This window comes from Cyanidioschyzon merolae, chromosome 13, assembly GCF_000091205.1.
Source record: "Cyanidioschyzon merolae strain 10D DNA, chromosome 13, complete genome".
Taxonomy (NCBI): Eukaryota; Rhodophyta; class Bangiophyceae; order Cyanidiales; family Cyanidiaceae; genus Cyanidioschyzon; species Cyanidioschyzon merolae.
In genome coordinates, this window is record NC_010139.1 from 164,712 (window position 1) to 184,692 (window position 19,981).

The window sequence follows — 19,981 nt, forward strand, 5'->3', positions numbered from 1 at the left end:
GATCAACGGCTTCATCAGGGCGATGCGGATGTGAACGGGACAGATTGCGCGCCGCAAACGCGTGGCGGGCGTACGATGCAGGAGGAGGCGATGCGCGCTGTGGTAGCGCCTTCGACGAACGATGAGCGCTCGGGTAATTGGATGGGTACCCCGTTATTTGAGAGGACGTTTGCGTGGATCAGGGATCCGAGGTCCCCGGAGGGATAGTGGCACTCGGGTAGGCTTCGATCACGCTGTACCCGAGATTCAAGTTCCGTGACCTATACTTTTCTCGAACGTACTGGTTATTTCGCACGTTCTATCGTTTGCCAAGTGCCTGCCTTGCTGCACCCGCTCTAGCACCTGTTCCGCTGGTGTGGTTGCGTCACGGAGACAGAGCGGACATCGCATAGCGTTGGGGGCATCGGTTCGAGGTACGGTTCACTGGTCCCAGATTCGGGACGCACTGGCTTTATGGGAGCGTGGGAACTGCCCAGGCAGACGCACGGCCTGCGAGAGCGCAAGGCGACCTGCTGGGAGACCACTGCAAGCAAAACGACGCCCAGACGCATCGCAACCGCTCCTAGTCTCAGGATGGACTGCGTTCCGGGCGAGCTGCTGAGGTCTCGCCTCTGCACCCGGCAGTACAACGGTGCACAGAGTGCAAGCCCGGTAGACTCGTCCTGGTCGTGGGGCCTTCCGCTTAGAAGGCAAACTTTCACAACAAACGAGAGAACTTCCACCTTTCAACGCGTAACGTGAATCTGGAAAGAAACTGTTGCCGAGTTGGTCGTTCGTTGTTCGTTTCTGGGCTTTATCGTTGCTGCGGTTTGACGCGCAACCGGCATGGGATAGCTGCGATGGTGCAGTTGCAGGTGCGGTGCACTCGCCCGACACCCTAGGCAAGTGAACGCGTAGCATTGTGAGGATCTCTCCGTCCAAGCCTTGAGATTTGTTTTCGAATATTTGTTAGATGTATATTACTGACATTATGAGTGCGGTGAGAAGAGCTTATGGATTCATGCGTAGTTTAAGGACTCTGGATCGTGGTTTCGGAGTGGATGTCTCAGCTCGGTGCCGTTGGAATGCTTCCTAGAACCGGAATCAACATGATTCATGACGGAAACGAAAAAGGGCCCCTACATAATCGATATGAGTATCCATTTCATATAGACAAGGCTTGGCGCTTCTCCTTTTGCTCGTGTGTAGCATGCTCAAGTTACGCTGGCTTCGCACTTCCCATTTTTCTATGTCAGAGCGACTCGTGGGCGTAGCGATTCGCGCTCTTGGGCTAATATGGAACAAAACCAGAAGGCTTCGGTGGACGGCTCGTTCCAAAGCTCATGCCGATCGTCTACTCAGCTCGCGACGTCAAATAATCGATTTCCCTCGGAAAAACATATCCTTATCTCTTGGTGGCCATTGTTAGAATCGAATTCGTTACCAGCGTGATAATTTTCGCGGGATGTGCGCCTAGAGGTTCCGGCCTCTTCTGTTTGTATGGAAAAGCGTCTCGGGTTTGGTCGACAGTTATCTGAGCGCTCGCGTCCGGGAGAGAGCGCTTCACCACTTTGCACGAATGGGGCAAAGACGACTCGAAAGTTCTCGACTTTTCCCGGACTGTAGTTTTCTTCAGGTACTTTTTTTGATTATGGACAACATCGCGTTCAAGAAAATTTCCCACCAAATAGGGCAACCTGCGCTTGCAGCGGATGGCGTACTCTTCAGGCGAATCGCTCAGAAGAAGCCCATCATCATAGGAACGGCACCGGGCACGGAATCGGAGCGCAGCATCGAGGTGAGGCTTCTACACCTGTCAAGCGTGAGCACCGAGCAATGAAGCGAGCGTTCACGCGTCAAAGGCCGACTCTCGGAGAACGAGGAGGTGCAATGGACACGTGAGAACACCCGATCGAAGTTACGTGTCGCCGCCACGAATGGTGTACCGAGGCTTTATACCAGGTGGATGATGATTGCAAGGGAAACGTTGATCACGGCTTCTGTCCGTGCATGAAATGCGTGACCAATAGCACGAGGTAGCGAACTCGGGACTTGAACGCTTCGACTGCTGCCAACGGTACCCTAGAGAACGTATACACCAGTGTACTGAATGTCTTGATAAGGGAAAGAAAGAGGAAACAGTCACAAATAAAGCCCGCAAACCCCGGAGTTCATGACAGTGCAAAGAGTCCCAAACATTGTCCTGTGTGTGTGAGTGTGCCCGAGCTCGAGGGCTCTTTTCGTTTTATTCTCGCTTGGATGCAATTCGCATTGCTGTCACAACGGTGGCGCATGCGTGACGCCTACGTGTCCATAGCAATGCGTGCTGGTGCATGGACCCGTGCCACGCACGCACTCGATCTGTGCGTGCACATGCGGCGCACTGAAGCGCAAGACTTGCTGAGCGATCATTCGCGCTGCCCGATGCACTGCACTGCACTGCACTTCACTACATGATGCATTCGCGTTTGGCGCGGGACCAGCATCGACTGGTGCTTCACATGACGCACGTGTCCATTCAACAGCGTAGACGCGTTGCTGCTGTTACGACTGCTTCTGCAGAGCCGTCGGGGTTATGGATCGCTCGCTGGCGGCGTCGCCGGAAGCAGCGCGCTGTGATCGCCGGGCGATACACGGCGCCAGCCGCGTGCGTACGATGGACGCGCGTTCCCGCTCATGCGGTTCCTGCGCAGGCCATGCAGCTGTACGTATAGCACCTCTTCTCCCAAAGTACCTGGAGTTCGGCGTCAACCTTCATGGATGCAACTGCTCATATAGGCAGTGCGTTTGATCTCCGGGGGAATATCGGCGAAGAAAGCCCTCTCTCAGTGGAGAACGAGGCACCACCAAACGCTTTTCAGGGCACGCGGGGCTCGGACACGGAAAATGATAGCCGACTCTCGCTCGGTGCGCTTTCGTCCTATGCGCCGTTGCTTGTGGAAGTTGCTTGCCAGCTAAGCAAGTTACGAGATCGACTAAACGACTTGGAGCATCAATCGAGAAAATCGAGCTGTGTCCAAGACCAGCTGGGTGCACTTGCCAATCAGGTAGCCGTATTAGAGGAGCGCTTGCGCCAGCACGTGCTGGCTCGCGAGCACTGGTGCGCTGCTGAATCCGTTCCCGAACGGAAATCCCTCCTCGAAAGCGAGGATGCATCGGACGCTGTGGACAAACTCGCCGAGGAGTTCAGAGACCAATTTTTAGACATCAGAGCGTTCGAGCTCCGCCTCACTCAAGCGGTCAACGCGCGCTTTCTGGAACTCTATCGCTGGACGGAGTCCCAATTGACCCGTCTCGAGGAAAGACTTGCCAGCATCGACGTGGACGGCTCTCTGAAGCGCGAGATGGCCACGCATGCAGAGCAAATAGGTCAAAAACTGGAACACCTTGAATCGGGCATGCGTTCGTGCATTTCACGCGAGGAGTGGTCACGTGAGCGTGACGCCCTTGAAAAGCACCTTCGCCATGATCTCGGCGAGTGCGCGAATCGCAACGCGTCGTCGAAACCGTCGGCACCCACAGAGCAGGGCACAACCTCAACCTCAGTTGCGCTGGATGCGATGCGTAGTGTCATGCACCTCCAGAGCACCGTCGAGGGGAATGCTCGCGCTGTCGAGGACGCCCTCACAGCAGTACGCACGAGCTGCCAAGCGCTCAACCAACGTCTGCAAAGAATAGAACACCAGTTAACAACGGATGAATTCGTCGGCGGCGCTGGCATGCGACAGGTCGCGCCACCACCAGACTGGAACCAGATCCAGCAAACCGTCCGAAAACTCGAAAGCCAGCTGCAGAAACTATCTTCCCGGTTACCGGATCCCGAAGAAATACACACCGCCGTAACACAGACCAAGGAACTAACTGGCCGGAACGATCAACTCGAACGAAGAGTAGAGCGCTTGCACGTCCAAATGGAAAGCGAGCGGAACCAGCGCAGCGAGCTGGAGCACAAGGTAACCCGCCTGGAGGACTTTACCAGCACTTTACAATCACTACCCGCCGAGTTGACGAGTCTCACCAAGTCCATGACCCAAGGCGATGAAGTTCTACAAGAGTGGGTGCGCGGCCAGCTCCAACGACTCGATGCGCGACTCCATGAACACGAATCTTCACTACACGAGCTTCGTGCGGAGACGGCGCACCTCTACGAACAGTATGCGGAAGTAGCAGCTCTGATCCTGTTGATGACTCCAGCCGACAACCGGGCCACAGTGGAGCGACGAATTCGACAACTATTGCCGGGCCTTGGAGCGCTGAAATTGCCCGCATCACGCGCTGGCACCTCCGAGGACACCCGCTGAATGCACGCGAACAAACCTGCGCGCAACGATAAACCTAGCGCCTGCAGCTCAAACGAAACGTCCCGCCATCGACAGCAATTGCAGCACGCAGCGCAGGTTTACGGACGCGAGCATGCACGGCACTAGAAGCGATTCGGCATCCGTGCCGCCCCGTGCCTACCCTACATGCGCGTCGGCGACAGGGTGAACGCGCGAGCACGTGCCGTACCCCAGCCGTTAGCAACGAATCAGCGCCGGCGCCGCGCTCATTCGCGCGCATCGTCGGGCGCAGCACCTGCATGCGTGCGCGCACGTGCATCGCATGGAGCTGCGGCCACGTACAACGTGCCACGTGTCCATGCATCGTGCACGTAGCCGGGCGCTACGTGCTGCTGCTGCTGCGGCGGCGGCAGCGGCGGCAGCGGCGGCAGCGGCAGCGGCAGCGGCAGCGGGCACCCCGGGATCATCAGGTGCCGGCGGCAGCGTACCGCAGACCCGTGGGCATCGACGGCACATCCGACGCGCCACGCCTCTAGGTGGCATCGAGCGTTCGCGACTGCCGCCGCCGCCACGCAGTGTCCTGGTGCCGGTGTGCACGCACCGACGGCGGCTGCCAGGAGCGTCTGCCGCGTCGTCTGCGACGTGCCGGTTGCGGTTGCCGGCTCGTTGACGGTAGGCGCGCCGCTGGCGCCAGCCCGAGTCAGGGCGCGGCACGCTGTAGCGCATCCGCGCGCAGCACCAGGCCGTACACGTACGGGCCGCGCACTCCGCCGTGTGCGTGTCGATCCCACTCGCCGGTGACCTCCAGGTTCAGTATTTTGCTGAAAAATTGTTTGATTCGGTAAATTCTGAGCGGCTCCCGATGAGCGGCACCTTGACCAGCCCGTGGTGGTGCACTGTATCGATTGAAGTGGTCTTTGAGATTCCGTAAACGTACGAAATCCGTGCTCTTGGGGTTTCGGCGCACATTCTCTGTGATATCGTAGTGCTGGAGAAGGAAACCCGCGAATCGGGCGTACGCGTTATCGCTCCGGTGGATGCGCTCCAGCAGTTCGAGTCGTTCGCTCCGGGTCTGGGGCGGCTCGACGTCTCCCAGACCCTCAAGGGTGATCGGTGCTGTGCGGTCGCTCGAGGCCGACGAAGAGCGCACGTCGAGACTTTCGCCACTGGCGCCTTGCTCGAGCCAGCGGCTTCCAGCGGGGGCACGCGTTGCGTCATGGTGCAAGGCGCTGGATCCGGGAGCAGGAGCCTCATTCGGGGCGGATCCATCGCGCGTTCGCTGCTGGGCCGGTGCTTGCGGTGCGGCTGCAGCACCGGACGCTCTTCGCTTGGTTTTCGCTGCAGATGATACGCTGCCCGCTGTATCATGTTCTAAGCGCTGCGTAACTCGCGCGGCAGCCACCGCGGGGAACCTCTCTGGCATCGTCAAGTCAGGGTTGGTGCAAACGCCTTCGTCAGCTAGTGCACGTTTCCGTCCAGCTCTGTCCTCTAGATACCGCGCAGCTTCGCCATTATCGTACCGAGTCGAGGTCGATGCCGGCATCGCGCCGGGTCGCCGGTGCACGCTCGCATCCTCAGCTGCCGACAACGACGGACGCTCATTGATAAGCGCCCACGAGGCAGGTGCGGAAACGCTGGTTTCGGGTCCCAGCGAATGACCCGGTGCTGGGCGAGGCATGGCGCCCGGTTCTCCGGACTCGAACGCAAAAACAGACCCGGGCAGGTTGGCGTTCAGCATCGATCGAGTACCCATCGGCTGCGACTGTGACCCCGGTAACGTGGCGGTGCCTCGTGAACTGCCTCGACCGTGGCCCGCCCCACCAGTATGGTGCAGCAACAGCGGCGATGCGCTCGTGGTACCTGGATCAACCGCCGCGTTGGGCGTGCGCATCATCTGGCCGGGTGACAGGGCTGCCGCCGCTCCACCAGCCGTCACAAGCGATCGGCTTCCCGACGTCGACACATGCACCGCGGACGACGGATGACTGGCGTTTGGCGCTACAATGCCGCTCAGGCTACTGAGATGCTCCGTCGGAGGCGCGCGCATAAAGTCAGGATTTGTTCCCGGGACTCGTCCAGTGGGCTCCATGATCGAGCCGCGTGCAAGTGGCGTGGTTGCACCAGCAGACAAGAGTGCATGAAACGAATCGACGCGGTGCAGTTTCTCGGTGTAGGAATCTTCATCCACGCTACTTGGAGCTCCCACGACGACCTCGGGTATGCTGCGGTCGGAGCCGCCGCCGCCGCCGCCGCCGCCACCACCAACGCCGCTGCTGCCCATGCCCATGCCGCTCGAAACAAGCGCCATTTGTTGGTTCCCAAATGTGCCCGCACTCACACCGTACATCAAAGAGGAGCCTCCGTTTCCGCCACCTGGTCCCTGAGCGTAACCGTTACTGCCGCCAAGACCCGGGGAAGGCCCCGCCAGCTGCGCGCCATTCGCCCCGCTCGCACTGCCGCCCAGATCAAAAACGTTGTGCAGCGGATCGTCTTGGCTCATGGACCAGACCCGTGGGAGCAGTCCAACATGATCGCCTCCGATCGAATCACCAGCTATTTCCTGATCATCGATGCTGGCGTCGCTATCTCGCATGGGACGCTCAGGCTGCCTTCCGCTAGGTAGTTCGTGACCAAGATCGCTCAGCCCGAAGAGGTCTTCCTGTTTAGAATCCAACACGTTGTAGACCTCATCAATGGGCCAATCGCTCATGAGTTCCTGAGTCCCCTTCAGCGATAGCGTATTCGGGACCCGCACACCGTAGCCGCGCTTGTTCAGCACAACTTGGCGAAGGTATCGAAGCGCGTCCCGGGCTCGGCGACGTGCTACCCGATTCTCGACAACCGGTCGCGGATAGGTGACACCCAGTTCAACCCTAGCCTGATGCAGAATCGTCGGAGGGCATTTCCACACCGCATGGATGTAGCTACTGGGGATCTGTTGCAACTCTGGACACCAGGTACGCACGTACTCACCCTCGGGGTCTACGCGCATGCCCATCACGACTGGGTTCACGAGGCAATTCAAGGGGAAAACGTCGTAGTTGCAGCCCGTCACCCACTGCCAGCAGATCGCGTTGCTCGCCAGATCGCCATCGATGAATAGTTTGAAGAGGCAACGAGCCCCGATCTGCCACGGCAGGAGAAGGTACTTGGTAAAAAAAGAAGCTACAAGAAACCGCAGATTCGAATGCAACCAGCCGGTGTGGTGCAGTTCCCGCATTGCCGCATCAACGAGTGGGTAGCCCGTGCGTCCCGAGAGCCACACCTCGAGGAGACGGCCCACATCTTCCTTGGTGCATGGAAAATGATCAAATTCTGGCACCAGTGGTCTATCCAGGATCGATGGTCGGTAAAATAGCATATGATAAGCGTACTCGCGGAGGCAGAGGTTTCTCAGGAGCGTTCGAGCAGCCCGAATTATTGCATCTGATGGCTCAGACTGCAGTACAGACGCCCGAACAGCGTGGTAGAGGCGCCGCGGTGACAATTCTCCGAACCGTAGGTACGGCGAAAGCCGTGATGTCCCGTTTCGGAGACGCTGTCGTCTTCGAGCGTCCCCATACGTCGGAAAGACACTCGTCAAGAAGTCTTGCAGGCGCTCTGCTACACAATCCACGCCGGGGCGCCAGTACTCCTCAAGGCTGCCTAAGTTGTGTATCTGGTTCCACCAAATTCCCATTTCAGTGTCGGTATCCTCGCCGCCGGGCGACTGCAGCACATCCGACGGTTGCATCGTGGACTCGGGCACAGCGAACAGAGGCCCCTGATCTCCCGACTGGGAGGCAATGAGCGGCTCTATTCGCTTAGGTGCAGGCAACGGCTCTGGGGGTGGTGGCATAGCCATCCACGCTGACATGAACTCGTGGAAGGTGTCGAGCGGACGGTCCCCAAAGCTCGCGGGCCTGCTCTCTGTTGCACAAACCTCCCACGGCTCGACCAGGAGCTCCGCCTTGAAGGACTCAACAGCCAGGCGGTGGTGCTTCGACCATCGCCGCCGCACTTCCTCATCTCTGCGTAACACAACAGGGTCGTAGACCCGATTCCAGTACACAGCCTCGGCACCGCAGCGTTTCACGACCTCCAGAAGCGTCGTCTCGACGCCGCCGCCGCCGCCGCTTTCCGACTTCGCACGCCTCAGAATTAACCCGGTTTCGCAACCTAGCTCCCGAAGTCGTCGGTCAAGTGCAACAATGGAACGACTCAACCACCAACGTGCCGGTCGGCCGAGACACCACATACCGTCCTCTTCGGGTGCCCAGATGAACACCGGCACCACCGGGCCTCCGCGCTGCACGGCAGCAAGCAACGCTGGCATGTCCTCAACACGGAGGTCGTGGCCGCGGTACCACACAACCGAAGGTCGTCTCGACGACGACATGCAATACTAGAGGCAAAATTTAGCGCCTTGCGCCGCCTCCACGGCGACGCGTGCAACAAGTTACCCCCTGTGGTGGTCCAGTGAAAGCACGAATAACCTGGAGGCGTTTTCGTGTTTGGGTACAATCATCCGCGCGGCGACCGTGTGCGCCTCATGATCGACGCCGTCGTCGGCGCCATCGCCGGTGCCGCGCCCCCAGGCGATGATGCGCGTGCGCGCCTGGCCCTGCAGTGGCGCGGGAGGCGTTCTGTCGAGGCCGCTGCCCCGATGCCCTCCGACTGAGCGGCAGCGCGAGCGCAGGCGCAGCGCGAATCGTACGCGACGTCGATGCTGGATATGCGTGGATGAGCGCTCCAGTTGTTCGGATGTGTACATCGTAAAGTTCGGGTCTTTTCTAGACATCTTCAACAACGGCAGTGTTTCAGGGATTTTACGACCACCGATTTCTTTCATTCTCTTTTATTTCTGGATTTACAGGAATTGCACGTTCCTGTTTATCCTGCTTCTTTGCGCATCGTTGCAGGATGGTGATGGCAGCACGCACGACCCGATTGGGCGGCTTCCGGGTGTTGTTCACGCATTCCATGGAACGGACGGTGGATGCGCTGTACTCGCCGCCTGCCGTGTTCATCTTCTTTGTGTGCAGCCTCGGTACGCATTTTACTTCTGTGATACTTTGCTGCGGTCAGGTGTAACCGTATACCTATTGCAAAATCGGATTCGAGGACCGCCCTGCGGTGCGTAAACGACTGTTTCATTGCTCGGCGCATGCTTCTGGTGGATACAGTAGCTGTGCTCGATACCCATCACCGCTTCCGTGCCAGGTGCCGTACCCGCAGGATCACGGGCTGCTTCTGGGCGATTACCTCCGCGAGCAGTTTATCAGCTGCACACGCAAGCGCGTGCTATTTCATTGGATAGGGGATTTTTGGAAAGTGATTTGTCGTAGGGTGAAACGAGTGCCAGAAGGGGAGTCCGGGCTGAAGAACAAGTCGAGCGACTTATCCGTTTAGGCTCCATTCGAGCCAACTGATGACGTATTCGTCATGGGAACAGGTCGCCGCGTTGACTCATGTCGGAGTCCAAGACCCTCTTCTGTCTAAACGGAAGAGACGGGAGTGCATGGAGTTTATGCTTTGGGAGGCGTTGAACTGGCGCAGAATGCCGCTTGCCTTCCAATGACGTTGTGAGGAGGATTTGCCTTTCGAACGGAATAGATTGTCTAACATAAAAAATGCAGTGAAGCTTCAACATGGGCTTGTGAACAAGTTGTCGGGAGACGACGTCGAGCCCTATTCCTCGTCAAATCAGCGGCGCGAATTCCTGCGCCCACGAGTTGCCGTGAAACACGACAATCGAACACTTGGACAGTGCACGATAGCTGCATAAAACAGGTATAGAATCGAGAAGCGTAGAGACTTGTATGTATGAGTTGGGACATGATTTCGGCTATTTTTCATGCATGTATTCGATTGCGTCGTAAGAGTCACTCCAGAAACTCGAACGAGAATCCCAAAACTGCATATGCATCCATAAGCCCTTGTTGTTGAACCTTACGCATTCAGGCTGCACATCAAAAAAAATTTCGAGCGCAATCGAACCGCATGAACAGAGCGAGCAGTTCAGTTTTCAGTTTTCATCTGACTCGGATGTAGGAGGCTCGTTCACCGCAACCCCCGAAACTGTGGCCGAGTGCCTTCTAGGCGCTGTTTTTCGGTGATCATGGTCAAGTGCAGAAGCCGTTCGTCAGCAACTGCGGCGAGCCGAAGCGCGCGTTGTCTCTAGATCGCCCGGGCGATATTCCCATGGCCGAAAAACTCGACACGAAAAGGCAGGCGGGTGCAGCGCCTGCCCCAGCAGGACAGCGTCACGCAAAACAACAACCGCAGGAGTTTGGTACTCGAGAATCGAACATATGGCGATGTATTCCAGTCTGGAGCATTTGGAAAGGACACCCTTCGGTGACGCTTCGCTGCAGGCAATCGAGGTGCCGCTGCCTTGAACGACACCTACTCAGGCCTTTTCATATGAATATGAGGATCTGATGCCAGTGTGGTGCGACTCAGGCGATCCACGGTCTCCGAGGCGACCGCGTGACATCGCAAACAGCAGCAGCAGCAGCAGCAGACAGCTTGTATTGCACGCTCACCCTTCTGGTACAAAGTGGAAGTATTGGAACCACAGTCCGCTTTTGTGGATTACCCAAAGACAATTGGCTCAATGCCTATAAGCTTACGCTCTACAGCACAGCAGCAGTAGCAGCAGTAACATGTCAGAGACTGGTCGTTGCATGGGTATAGCAGTACTCGGGCGCAGCGCGCGCATGTCGAGGTCATGAACAGGAGTTGGCGCACGAAACACCACGATGCATTCTTATACAGTTTTGTCACAAAAGATCTATTAACGCGGTGCCGCCGTACGTTGCGATCGCTACGCAGGCGCCGTCGCGGGCAACACGTCGCCGCGCTCGCTGTCCACAGCAGCAGCGCACCGACGGCGTAGCGCGTCGACGACGAGTCCGATGCATCGGATGCGGTGTACGCGCCGCCTCTACCCCCGATGCTACCTTCTAGCAACGGGTAGAGGCCGCGAAACGCTTGTAGCGACCTGTCGTCCGCTACAGCCTGAAGCGTAACACCTGAGCTCTGAGAAACACGAGGAGGCTTGTGTGCGGTATTCTGAGGTGGCGAGGATCAGCGTTTGAGTGTGTTGGAAAGTGTTTGCGGACGATGACGAGCAACGCCTCTGTAACAGGGCCACACCCGGAGAACGGGACGGTGCAACCCGGCGCGGTTCCTGTTCAAGACGCCATGCTGACCGTAACCAACGAGCACGAGTTTGCAGATTCTTCCGGGAACGTTGCTGTTGGGGAGCAGGCGGCCAGTCTTATGTCAGGGCAAGTGTCGGACACTGCACCGGCATCGCCGCGACGACCCGTACGGACTTCGAAGCTGGACCCGAACGCACCCCCGGCAGGCCCCGGGTCCGAAGGTGGTGCGCTACCCTCGCGCCGCGTCTACGTTGGCAACCTCGCCTGGAGTGTTTCTTGGCAAGCTCTGAAAGATCATATGCGCAAGGCTGGCGAGGTGGTTTTCGCGGAAGTGTTCACGGAACGGGACGGTCGCTCGCGCGGTTGCGGGGTGGTGGAGTACGCCACGGAGGCCGATTCCGCGAACGCCATTGCCACGCTGAACGACACCGAGCTTCAGGGGAGGCTGATATTTGTGCGCGAGGATCGCGAACCGAACCAGCCTCTGCGGCGAAACAAGACGTCAGCGTCAGGGTTTCACGGGGCGAACGCCACTACCGGAAATCGCCACCACGAAGCTCGGGGACGTAACCAACCGCCGTCTTTTCCATCGGATAAGGGTCGCAAGATCATCGTCTGGAACTTGCCATATTCTTATACCTGGCAGGACCTAAAGGACGAATTTCGAGCCTGTGGGAACATTATCCGCGCGGACATCTTAATAGACCAGGAAGGGCGCAGTCGCGGCGCCGGCACGATTGTCTTCGAATCAGAGGAGGACGCACAGCGAGCGATCCAGATGATGGACCGTGCTGAACTGGCCGGAAGAATCGTGGATGTACGCCTCGACAAGTATGCATAAGGACAGTTCCTTGGTTTGGGGAGACAGAGACCGACACACCATTTTGCGAAGCACCGCAGTAGCTGGAGCGCATTCCTGGAATCGTATTTGACTTGGGCCGCCATCGTGATTGCACTGCACACACCACGCATTCGAGACCCAGTACCCGATTTTGCCGTGCCAGTCCCATTGGGGAGCTTTTCTTCGAGCTCCCCGCCTGCTAAATCCTTCCAGCTACTCTCATGACACGTCGTTCGAGAGAGGGCTCGCGCGCAAACGAAATCTTTAGCAGCATCTTGCAATCGGGGACCACCAAGGCATATCTACGGATGCGCTGCTCGGCCAAGTTGCAGTACAAGTTTGCATGTACACTAGCACTTGATTCAGGCCGAACTTCGACGTACGGGGCACTGTCGCCAACAACCTCATGAATAATTGCGCCGAGTCGTTTTCGAACCGAATCTGGAATTGAACGCTCTGACTATGAGGCCTTGGTGCGGGGCGTGCATTTGCGCTGCATCAGCCGCATACGGATGCGTCTTCGACGGCGCAGTCCAGGACCCGAACTCCTGGTTTGTGTGCTTCGTGGTACATGTAATCATCACGGTTTGTTGAGTAGGGGAAGAGGGGCAGGATTGCCTCGTCATGAATTTCGTTCGTGAAGTCGGCGAAGCCTACGTAGAACGCAAGCGACCCGGCAATGATCGCGCGTGTTGCTGCCGGGTACTTGACACCACTCGCAAACGTTGTAATGGCCAGCATGAGGTATATTAGACCGACGAAAAAGACGGTAAGACTCAAAGCGTACTTCGTTCTCAGTGCCTGGGCACAGAGCATTGGGAAACGACGCAGTAAATTACGCAGTAAATGAAGGTACCTGCTCTATCGGTTGCGGGGGAGCGACTCGGATTGAGCAGCTCCACCAGAAGCTGTATGTCACGAGCGCCCCAGAATACGCTGTAGATCGAAAACGCGGTTGCGCAGAACAGGTTATCATATCGGAAACACCACATACCGGCAATGAACTGATCAAGATCGCCAGTGATGAGCGCAACCGCGAACAGGTTCTTCGCGGTGGTCCCGTGTAAGTCCACGTCCACGAGAAGCGTCGCGATACCGAACGACCGGAGACCACGTGGCGCCGGATTCGCCGCAGCACTCACGTGCTCGACCACGGAAGAGTGCTGCTTGAGCGCGTCAACCAACGGGGACTCGCGAGCCGCTGCGTCACTGTTTGCCGATGAAAAACCTCCGCTTCGTTGCGCAGCGGCATATGCAGCGAACTTTACGCCCTGATCCAGGCTAGGGACTTCCGTACTGGACCGAAGGGCGTGCGAGAGGGATTCACCAAGTGATTGAAGCGCAGCCACTTGCTACTCGAGCTGCTGAGCCTCTGAACGCAGGTTTTCATTTTCCGTTGCCAGTTTATTCCAATAACTCGCCCGTGCACTACGAAGGACCTATTACAGGTTCGCGCCACGCGTAAACTACAATACAAAAACTATGGTACGCAGATTATGTTTCCCGAAAGATACATGCATGCCGTATCTGCAGTCGATCGCACGGTCGGTGTTGAACGAGATCAATGTGTCCCGGGTACACGACGAAAAGCGTCCTGCTGCTCTTGGCGTGCAGCAGGACGTCCGGGCGTCGAAATGGTATCCCATCCGGAACCGAACGCGCCCTCAACTTGGACGCATCGAAATCGTTTTCCCCAGTGAACTGCGACTTCGCGTGTCCGCTGCGGAGGCGGAACGTGGGTTCAGTCCAATACCTTCCATTTCTGTTCTTCTAGGGAGAAAAGTGGCATCTTGGACTTACATCCAGTGAACTGCGACTTCGCGTGTCCGCTGCGGAGGCGGAACGAGGGTTCGGTCCAATACCTTCCATTTCTGTTCTTCTAGGGAGAAAAGTGGCATCTTGGACTTACATCCCAGCGCGATTTGCGTTCGTGCACCCCTGCGATGGTGTATACGGACCCAGGTGCGCAGCGAAATGCTGGCCCTAATCAAACAGGCGGGATATCGACGGCGCTCTTATGAGCATGCGGCCGAGGTACGTACCGCTTGCCTTCTTCGTAGTCGCGAGCGTGTCGCGGATGTGGAAACAAAGGAATCAGCGGTTTCTCATATATTTCGTTGGTAAAGTCTGCTAGACCCACGTAGAAAGCGAGCGATCCGGCGATGATCGCACAAGTCGCTGCAACGTACTTGACGCCCTCCACGTATGCAGTAATTGCTAGGAAAATGTACACGAGGGCGACAAAGAATACCGTCGCGCTCAAGGCGTAATTCATTCGCAGTGCTTGAACTAATAGAATCAAGGTCAGGATGCAAAATATCACATAAAAAATACAGGTTCCCGCGCGATCAGCGGACGGGAAAAGTCCCGGATGGAGCAGCTCCACTAACAGCTGCACGCCACGCGCACCCCAGTATGATCCGAACAGGGAAAAAGCCGTTGCGCCGAACGTATTGTTCCGCCGGAAACACCACATACCCGCGAGAATTTGTGCCAAACCCCCAATAATGAGCGCCACAGAAAAAGTGTTTTTAGCAGTCGCACCGTACAGATCAGCACCGGCTAGCAGCGTCGTCACTCCAAAGGCAAACAGACCAAGTGGCGTCGGGTTCGCCACCATACTAGCCAGGGAGATCACCTGGGACTGTTGCTGTAGCGCGTCCAAGATCTGCATACTGTCTCGATGATGAATTTGCTCCTCTAGAGAAAGGCTCATATTTCGATCGTTTTGCGAATCGAAACGCGCAGCCAGGCACTTGTGAGCAGCGCAAGCCTCGAACTCGCGTGCCGCGGCAGCCGCACCCGCCGCTACCTTTTGTTGGAGCGCGGTCACGCGCTCTTCCAAGAGGCTGATCCTCTCAAGCAAGGAAAGATTTCCCAAGTCCGCGTCGGTCATCAGGAAACGCAACCCTGTCTCTGGTAGGTACTACCTGTCTGCGGGTAAGTCGGGACGCAGGCTGCCGCCTGGGAAACGCTCGGGGAATGCTCTGCCCCAATGCCTCAGGGCATTGCTGGCGCGTCGCGCGATCGCGCCGCTTCTCTTCGGGTGCTGCTGCATCCTTGAATCTGATTAGGGGATATCCACGTTCGCCACTGTTACTGGCGATTGGGAGGGCGTTTATCAATCCTAATAGAACACTGAAACTCAAAAAGCCACCAGCATACTCTTCTCTTCGATTATGAATCAGTCGGTTGATCCTCTGGATGCCGAGACCTCCACGAGGCCGCGTGCTTGCGCCCCAGGACGCGGGCCAGTTGCCCAGTGCAACGCACGTCGCAACCTGTCGGCTGCCGGTTGTGCTCCCGCACCAGAATTCTGTTCGAAAATATCGCCCTGCCAAAAGAATCAATCAAGGCTTGACCAACGATATTGGTCGGTGCGCGGTCAATCACGTATTGATCCCCGTCGGAGAAGGCTGTATCCCAGACAACGACTCGCCGACCTCGTGCCGCTCGCCCCGGTGCCGACGCTTTCCTAAATGCACGTGGCGCTCGCACTGACATCAAGTCTCGAGTCGCGGAAGCGCGTCCACGAATCGTGCGCCCATGGAAACACGGATCCTGCAAAAGTCGCTCCATCGGCGTTTTCAAACAAAAAAATCCAAATATGGATGCCACAGCATCTCCTCCATCGCCCAGAACACGCAAAGCGTACCACAATGTCCCATGCAGTATGAACCTTGTCACCACTCGGTGCGTCGTCATCGTCAGCGCTTACACCAAATTTGGCGGTATGTGCAGCGTCGGCGCTTGTTTCTCGTTCAGCGTTCAGTGGCGTGCGACAGGCGCCGCCGATCGCGCATCCGCGAAACATGCGCTGCTCGATCCGCTGGGCCCGCGTCTATGCGAACACGATATCATGTCGAACGAGAAACCTACAAAGGCCCGTACAGCGTGCATTACACCGGAAAGTCATCGACGATTACCGGTATTCGCAGTTGGCATTGTTCTTCTCTCCATCGCAGAGACGAGCATATCTCGGTTCGTCAGAGAAGTTACCGACTGTGCCTTGATCATTTATTCGAGTGGACAGCATGCAGAAATCTAGTTTTATATGGGCGTTGATTTTCGGTGTGTTCGCACTATGGCTCCAAGTGCCTAGTGTCCAGGCTTGGTCGTACACCATGACACCGTTGTACGAGTTCACGCCTACGTGCACGCCGACGCCAATGTGTACGCCCACACCCACTTGTACGCCGACGCCGACCTGCACACCCGTCTTCGAGCCAAAGCACTATCACGAGTACGTGCTCTGTGGCGACTATACCCAGACTGGAGACATTGAAAAATGTGAAAAATACGGATGTCGCTGGATTCCGACCAATTACTGCGGACTGGAAAACGAATGGGCCCAGTACAAAGGCGTCTGCGTGGTGATCCCGAACAAGGCCCCCGAATGCCAGAATATTCCATACTTCAAGCGCATCAACTGCGGATACGATGGAATCACGCCGCATGAGTGCGCCGAGCGCGGTTGCTGCTGGGAAGGCGGCCCGAATCGTTACAACTGGTGCTACTACCCTCGCAAGTGCCGCGATGTCTGCGTCGAGGAGGTCACAGCCGAGGGAGAAGTCTGTGTGGAATGGACCAAGCCCAAAGGTTACGGCAAGCAGGAAGAGAAACCGGTCTGCATCAAGTGGAAGCCCAAGACCAAGTGCCTCAAATACGTCAAAGAATGCAGTGACGAGTGCTACAAACCCTAGACAGGACCGAATGGGATGACGACCAGCACCAAGGCCTCGTGGCTTCCACGACCAAAGTGTATCCAACGGAATTCAATCAGTCAGTCAATCAATCTTACATCATGGATCGATTCGGAACGATGCAAGGAACGATCGCACGACGACGACGTCGCCGCCTAGCGCAGCGATGCCTGCACGCATCGCGTCAGTATCGATCACCGGGTGAAGCGGGTGCGTGCGTGCGCGCGCGCCTAACGTCCGCCAGGAATGGACACGCGGCGTGCGTGCGTGCGTGCATGCGTGCGTGCGTGCACGGATCACCTGGAACAGATGCGTGCTCGTGCAAAGAGAAAAAAGACAAGGAATGCCTGATATAAAGGAAGCGTGAATGACTGCTCTCTTATGAACCAGTTGCTTCTTGTGACTGCGTCCCAATACCTTAGCAACCCAAGCGCTTGAGACACTGCACCCACTTCAAATAATGTCAGAGCGTCCGCGAGTACTGGTAATTGGTGCGGGCGCTGCCGGTTGTGCAGCTGCTTGGAGCCTGGCTCGCTCCGGCGACGCAGTGGCTGTTGAAGTCTGGGAGAAGGCTGCTGTGGCGGGAGGTGTCGCATCAACGCAGCGATGGAAAGGGTACTGGTTCAACGATGGTGTCCAGGGCGGTGCACCGTGCTACGCAAACACGTTTCGCTTGCACGCTGCGGCGGGCTTCGAACCGCGTCCGGTTCACATGACGATCAACTTCGGGAAAGGTCCAACCTGGTGGAATAATTACGGCGAGAAGCTGGAAACTGATCTCGTGCGCCAGTTGCGCCCGGAAATTCGACGTTTCGGGCAGCTACTGGAACGAGTGAACCGCCTTCCCTGGTTGTATATCTGGGTTCCAATAGCGAGATTGCTGCGCTGGCACGGTTTCTCGAAATCGTTCATCAATTTAATGGTTCTTCCGCTGACTGCGCTTTTCTTCGGGACCGGGAATCAGACTCCAAAAGTGTCAGCGGTGATTGTTGCCCGCGTTTTTCTCGACCCGCACATGCGACTCTTTGCCTACGATCCGGATCGATTGCTCTCGACACAGCCGCTCATGTTTGCCTTCGATGCCCTGGAAAGCATCTACACTGCAATGCTGAAGCATCCTGGCATCGAGCGCGTGTGCTACGAACGCGAGGCGTGCCGTCTTGAGGCGCTGCCAGATGGCGTCTGGGTGACCGACCACAACCAACGACGTGAGCGCTTTTCGCAGGTCATTCTGGCGACCGATGCGCAGACTGCCTTGAAGTTACTGGGATCGGGAGCTACCTTCATGGAACGTAACGTGCTCGGACGGGTCCGCTATTTCCATGACGTCACCGTCACGCATACCGACGAGGCATACATGGACCGATACTACCAAATGGACCCCGATCGGCGCACAGATATGTACTTTGTAAGAACAGACCCAGTGGATCCGTCCTGCATTGATATGAGTTTTCTGCTCTCCGCATACCAGGAGCAATTGCGGGATGCGCACGGCGAGCCGCTGCCGCTCTTTCAGACGATATTTCTGAACAAAGAGGAGCGGCATCGCTGGACCATGGATGAAATTCGCCGCGATCAGATCGTACTTGTGCGCTGGTGGAAGCAAATGTCGCATGAATGGAGGCATTTCGTGCAAGTTGTTCCGTTTGTGCGGTTCATTCAAGGTGGGCGTCACGGAAACCTCTGGTACGCCGGCTCCTGGACCCTGATGAATATTCACGAGGTGGCGATCTGCTCCGGGCTAGCAGCCGCAGAAGCTTGCGGCTGGGCGCTGTCGAAGCAGACGGGTAAATCCCCGATCGGTGCGTATCCGTTCGAACGCGACGCCGATGCAAGCCGCTTCTACACCATGTATGCGAAGACCGCCTACGGAAGTCGATTCCGAGAGCGGTTGCGAAATGCGCGCAGGGCATCCGCGGCAACCGTGGAACCACTGCAGCCTTCGGCGCCAGGCACCCCCATGGAGTCGTAGCGGGTACATAGCGTGCAGCACACGCTCGGCTGATGACGATGGTTGCCACCCGCTGCCTGATCGACGAGGCGCGGCAGTTCGGTGACGCAAGTTGCCGATGCGTGGCCCCGGCTTGCCCGAACTGGACACCAAGTCTATATCAGTCGAACATGGAGTCGGCGCTGGTCAGTTCCCGGATGACGAAATACGAGACGCACGCTGCTTGTGTGTGGAATGCGTCGGCCTATGCGTTGCACTACCCGAAAGTGGCCTAGACGCCTCACGTCCGACAATGTTCATGGAGGTGCGCGTAGCAACCCTGGATGCTGCGCGATGCAACCCTATGATTCAGGTTACCGTGTTTGATCCAGCAGCCGTCGAGTTCAGAACACTGGTCGCACACTATTCGGTGAGACGGCTTTCACGTCCGGCACCAAACACGCCCGCTTCCGTACACTGGCCTGGGCGTGACCTCGGCATGTGCGTCGCGCAGATAACCAGCGTCCTGGGTTCGTGTTACCGTTCGCTGCGCCTTCGTCGTGCCAAAGTGTCTGCAGCGATATCACCGAAGCGTCTTGGATACGTGCAGTGCGATTGGCGTGCAACGCTCGTACACCCAGGGAATGCCGCTTCGAGCTTCGCGGCTCGCGGGCGACGTGTAGACAGCATGAGCGAGCGCCCTGGTAGCGCGTTCGGAGCGCGCCACGCACGAACCCCAGACGCTCGCTGACGCCGGCGCTCTGACTCAGCGTCCACCCATTTGTGTGCAGTCTGAAAGTGCTTCTTGGACCAGCGATCAATCGACAGGCTTTTTACGGGGGCCTCCGCACCGACCCGATGACAAGGGCAACAACGACCAGCAGCGCAATCGCATTTACATTCGTCCACTCGATGGGCGAGTTTTTTACTTAAGAATAAAGGCGGACCCCGTGTGATTCGAAGAGAATCCACATCCATACGCGCCTGGACACCACTGTTATCGTGGTGCAGCATAGGACCCTCATACCGATATTTCGAGCGTTCAACATGCATACCGGGACAAGGAATCGAAGAAATGTGGTCCCTTTGATCAAGTGATC

General features: G+C 57.3%; 6 protein-coding genes and 3 non-coding genes across 9 annotated transcripts; 6 read left to right on the forward strand and 3 right to left on the reverse strand.

The window, feature by feature from the left end:
• Nucleotides 1-116: 116 nt before the first annotated feature.
• On the forward strand, nucleotides 117-2,148 carry CYME_CMM073T. The gene has a single exon (XR_002461436.1). It is a non-coding gene; the product is annotated as a hypothetical transcript (transcript).
• A 587-nt stretch (nucleotides 2,149-2,735) lies between these two features.
• On the forward strand, nucleotides 2,736-4,280 carry CYME_CMM074C (hypothetical protein, conserved; the record flags this gene model as incomplete). The annotated part of the gene is made up of 1 exon (XM_005536935.1): nucleotides 2,736-4,280. One exon carries the CDS (start codon nucleotides 2,736-2,738, stop codon nucleotides 4,278-4,280), a length of 1,545 nt encoding a protein of 514 aa, XP_005536992.1.
• Nucleotides 4,281-4,959: 679 nt separating this feature from the next.
• Nucleotides 4,960-8,637, reverse strand: CYME_CMM076C (probable cryptochrome; the record flags this gene model as incomplete). Its single annotated transcript, XM_005536936.1, has 1 exon — nucleotides 4,960-8,637. The coding sequence occupies one exon, from the start codon at nucleotides 8,635-8,637 to the stop codon at nucleotides 4,960-4,962; it is 3,678 nt and encodes a 1,225-aa protein (XP_005536993.1).
• CYME_CMM075T lies at nucleotides 5,083-7,425 on the forward strand. The gene has a single exon (XR_002461437.1). It is a non-coding gene; the product is annotated as a hypothetical transcript (transcript).
• Nucleotides 8,638-9,751: 1,114 nt separating the features above from the next.
• On the reverse strand, nucleotides 9,752-10,929 carry CYME_CMM077T. The gene has a single exon (XR_002461438.1). It is a non-coding gene; the product is annotated as a hypothetical transcript (transcript).
• A 437-nt stretch (nucleotides 10,930-11,366) lies between these two features.
• CYME_CMM078C (similar to Gbp1p protein) lies at nucleotides 11,367-12,248 on the forward strand (the record flags this gene model as incomplete). The annotated part of the gene is made up of 1 exon (XM_005536937.1): nucleotides 11,367-12,248. One exon carries the CDS (start codon nucleotides 11,367-11,369, stop codon nucleotides 12,246-12,248), a length of 882 nt encoding a protein of 293 aa, XP_005536994.1.
• Nucleotides 12,249-14,235: 1,987 nt separating this feature from the next.
• CYME_CMM079C (unknown transcriptional regulator) lies at nucleotides 14,236-15,144 on the reverse strand (the record flags this gene model as incomplete). Its single annotated transcript, XM_005536938.1, has 1 exon — nucleotides 14,236-15,144. One exon carries the CDS (start codon nucleotides 15,142-15,144, stop codon nucleotides 14,236-14,238), a length of 909 nt encoding a protein of 302 aa, XP_005536995.1.
• Nucleotides 15,145-16,282: 1,138 nt separating this feature from the next.
• CYME_CMM080C (similar to trefoil factor) lies at nucleotides 16,283-16,951 on the forward strand (the record flags this gene model as incomplete). The annotated part of the gene is made up of 1 exon (XM_005536939.1): nucleotides 16,283-16,951. The coding sequence occupies one exon, from the start codon at nucleotides 16,283-16,285 to the stop codon at nucleotides 16,949-16,951; it is 669 nt and encodes a 222-aa protein (XP_005536996.1).
• Nucleotides 16,952-17,411: 460 nt separating this feature from the next.
• On the forward strand, nucleotides 17,412-18,923 carry CYME_CMM081C (hypothetical protein, conserved; the record flags this gene model as incomplete). Its single annotated transcript, XM_005536940.1, has 1 exon — nucleotides 17,412-18,923. The coding sequence occupies one exon, from the start codon at nucleotides 17,412-17,414 to the stop codon at nucleotides 18,921-18,923; it is 1,512 nt and encodes a 503-aa protein (XP_005536997.1).
• Nucleotides 18,924-19,981: the final 1,058 nt, after the last annotated feature.